The sequence below is a fragment of the Empidonax traillii genome, unplaced genomic scaffold, assembly GCF_003031625.1.
Source record: "Empidonax traillii isolate 1590-97213 ecotype Southwest subspecies unplaced genomic scaffold, ASM303162v1 scaffold2285:size28836, whole genome shotgun sequence".
Taxonomy (NCBI): Eukaryota; Metazoa; Chordata; class Aves; order Passeriformes; family Tyrannidae; genus Empidonax; species Empidonax traillii.
In genome coordinates, this window is record NW_020957478.1 from 1 (window position 1) to 1183 (window position 1183).

Genomic DNA, 1183 nt, shown 5'->3' on the forward strand with positions numbered 1-1183 from the left:
GTGCTGGATGAAGATGGTGTCACTGGTCAGGTTGCCGTGGATGATGGGGGGCTCACAGGAGTGCAGGAAGCTGGGGGGGGGGGGAGGGGGGGCACAGGGGGGGTCCTGAGCTCAGCCAGGAACCCCCAGGCCAGGGGAGGGAGCCAGGGGAGGGCTCGGCTGTACCTGAGAGCCGAGAGGATCTGGGTGCACCAGCGCTTCCAGGCCTGGAGAGGGATCAGAGCTCTGTCAGCTGGGCATCCCACGGGCATCCCACTGCCAGGCTGGGTCCTTCCCCCCCATTCCCAGGGGCAAGGACATCCCCCTGTGCCCCTGCCCAAGTTCAGGGTCCTTCCCCCCCATTCCCAGGGGCAAAGACATCCCCCTGTGCCCCTGCCCAAGCTCAGGGTCCTTCCCACTCGTTCCCAGCGACGTGCCCTGCAGAGGCTCAAGGATGGATCCCACGCTGTCCCACCACAGCGTGTTCCCCCTGTTCAAGGAGCCCAACAAAGGCTCAAAGCTGCAGGAGAGCTGGGAGGGACTTTGGACAAGGGAATGGCTTCCCAGTGCCAGAGGGCAGGGCTGGGTGGGATACTGGGAAGGAATTCTTGGCTGTGAGGAGGGGGAGGCCCTGGCACAGGTTGCCCAGAGAAGCTGTGGCTGCCTCTGGATCCCTGGAAGTGGCCCAGGCCAGGTTGGACAGGGCTTGGAGCAACCTGGGATAGTGGGAGGGGTGGGACTGGATGGTCTCGAAGGTCCTCACCCCACAGCTGGGCAGGGGGTTTGCAGTGACACTGGTCCCTTGTCCCCTGTTCCAGCCCTGGCTGAGGGTGCTGGGAAGCTCCCCAGGACAGTGTCACCCACCCCAGGTGCTCCCAGACCCTGGGATCAGCAGGACCCAGCCCGGGCTCTCCTGGGGAAGTTCTGCTCTTGCTCCAGCCCCCTTCCCACAGCAGGTCCCAGGAGCAACGACCCCCACCTGCCCTGCCTTGGAGGGTCCCAGAGACCCTCCCCGTGCTGCTGGAGCCACCCACCCACCCCACCAGGGACACCTCTGTGTGTGCTCCCAGGAACATACCCGGGCGTTCATGGCCTTGTGGTTCTTCTTGGTTTTCTTCAGGAACTGTTTGAGGCTCCCTGAGGACACGTATTCCGTGATGAAGATGACCTGGGGAGGGGGAAGAGCAGGATCAGCTCCCCCTGG

At 64.4% G+C, this 1183-nt stretch overlaps 1 protein-coding gene across 1 annotated transcript in view; it reads right to left on the reverse strand.

The window, feature by feature from the left end:
• Nucleotides 1–3: 3 nt before the first annotated feature.
• The window catches only part of LOC114071788 (nuclear receptor-binding protein 2-like), a gene marked incomplete at its 3' end in the record, with an annotated part of 14524 nt that continues 13344 nt past the window's right edge, over nt 4–1183 (reverse strand). The window contains exons 5-6 of the mRNA XM_027909644.1: nt 166–206; nt 4–70 (exon numbers count right to left, since the gene is read on the reverse strand). Of these exons, the coding sequence (XP_027765445.1) occupies nt 4–70; nt 166–206 (108 nt within the window). The remainder of the gene's footprint in view (nt 71–165; nt 207–1183) is intronic.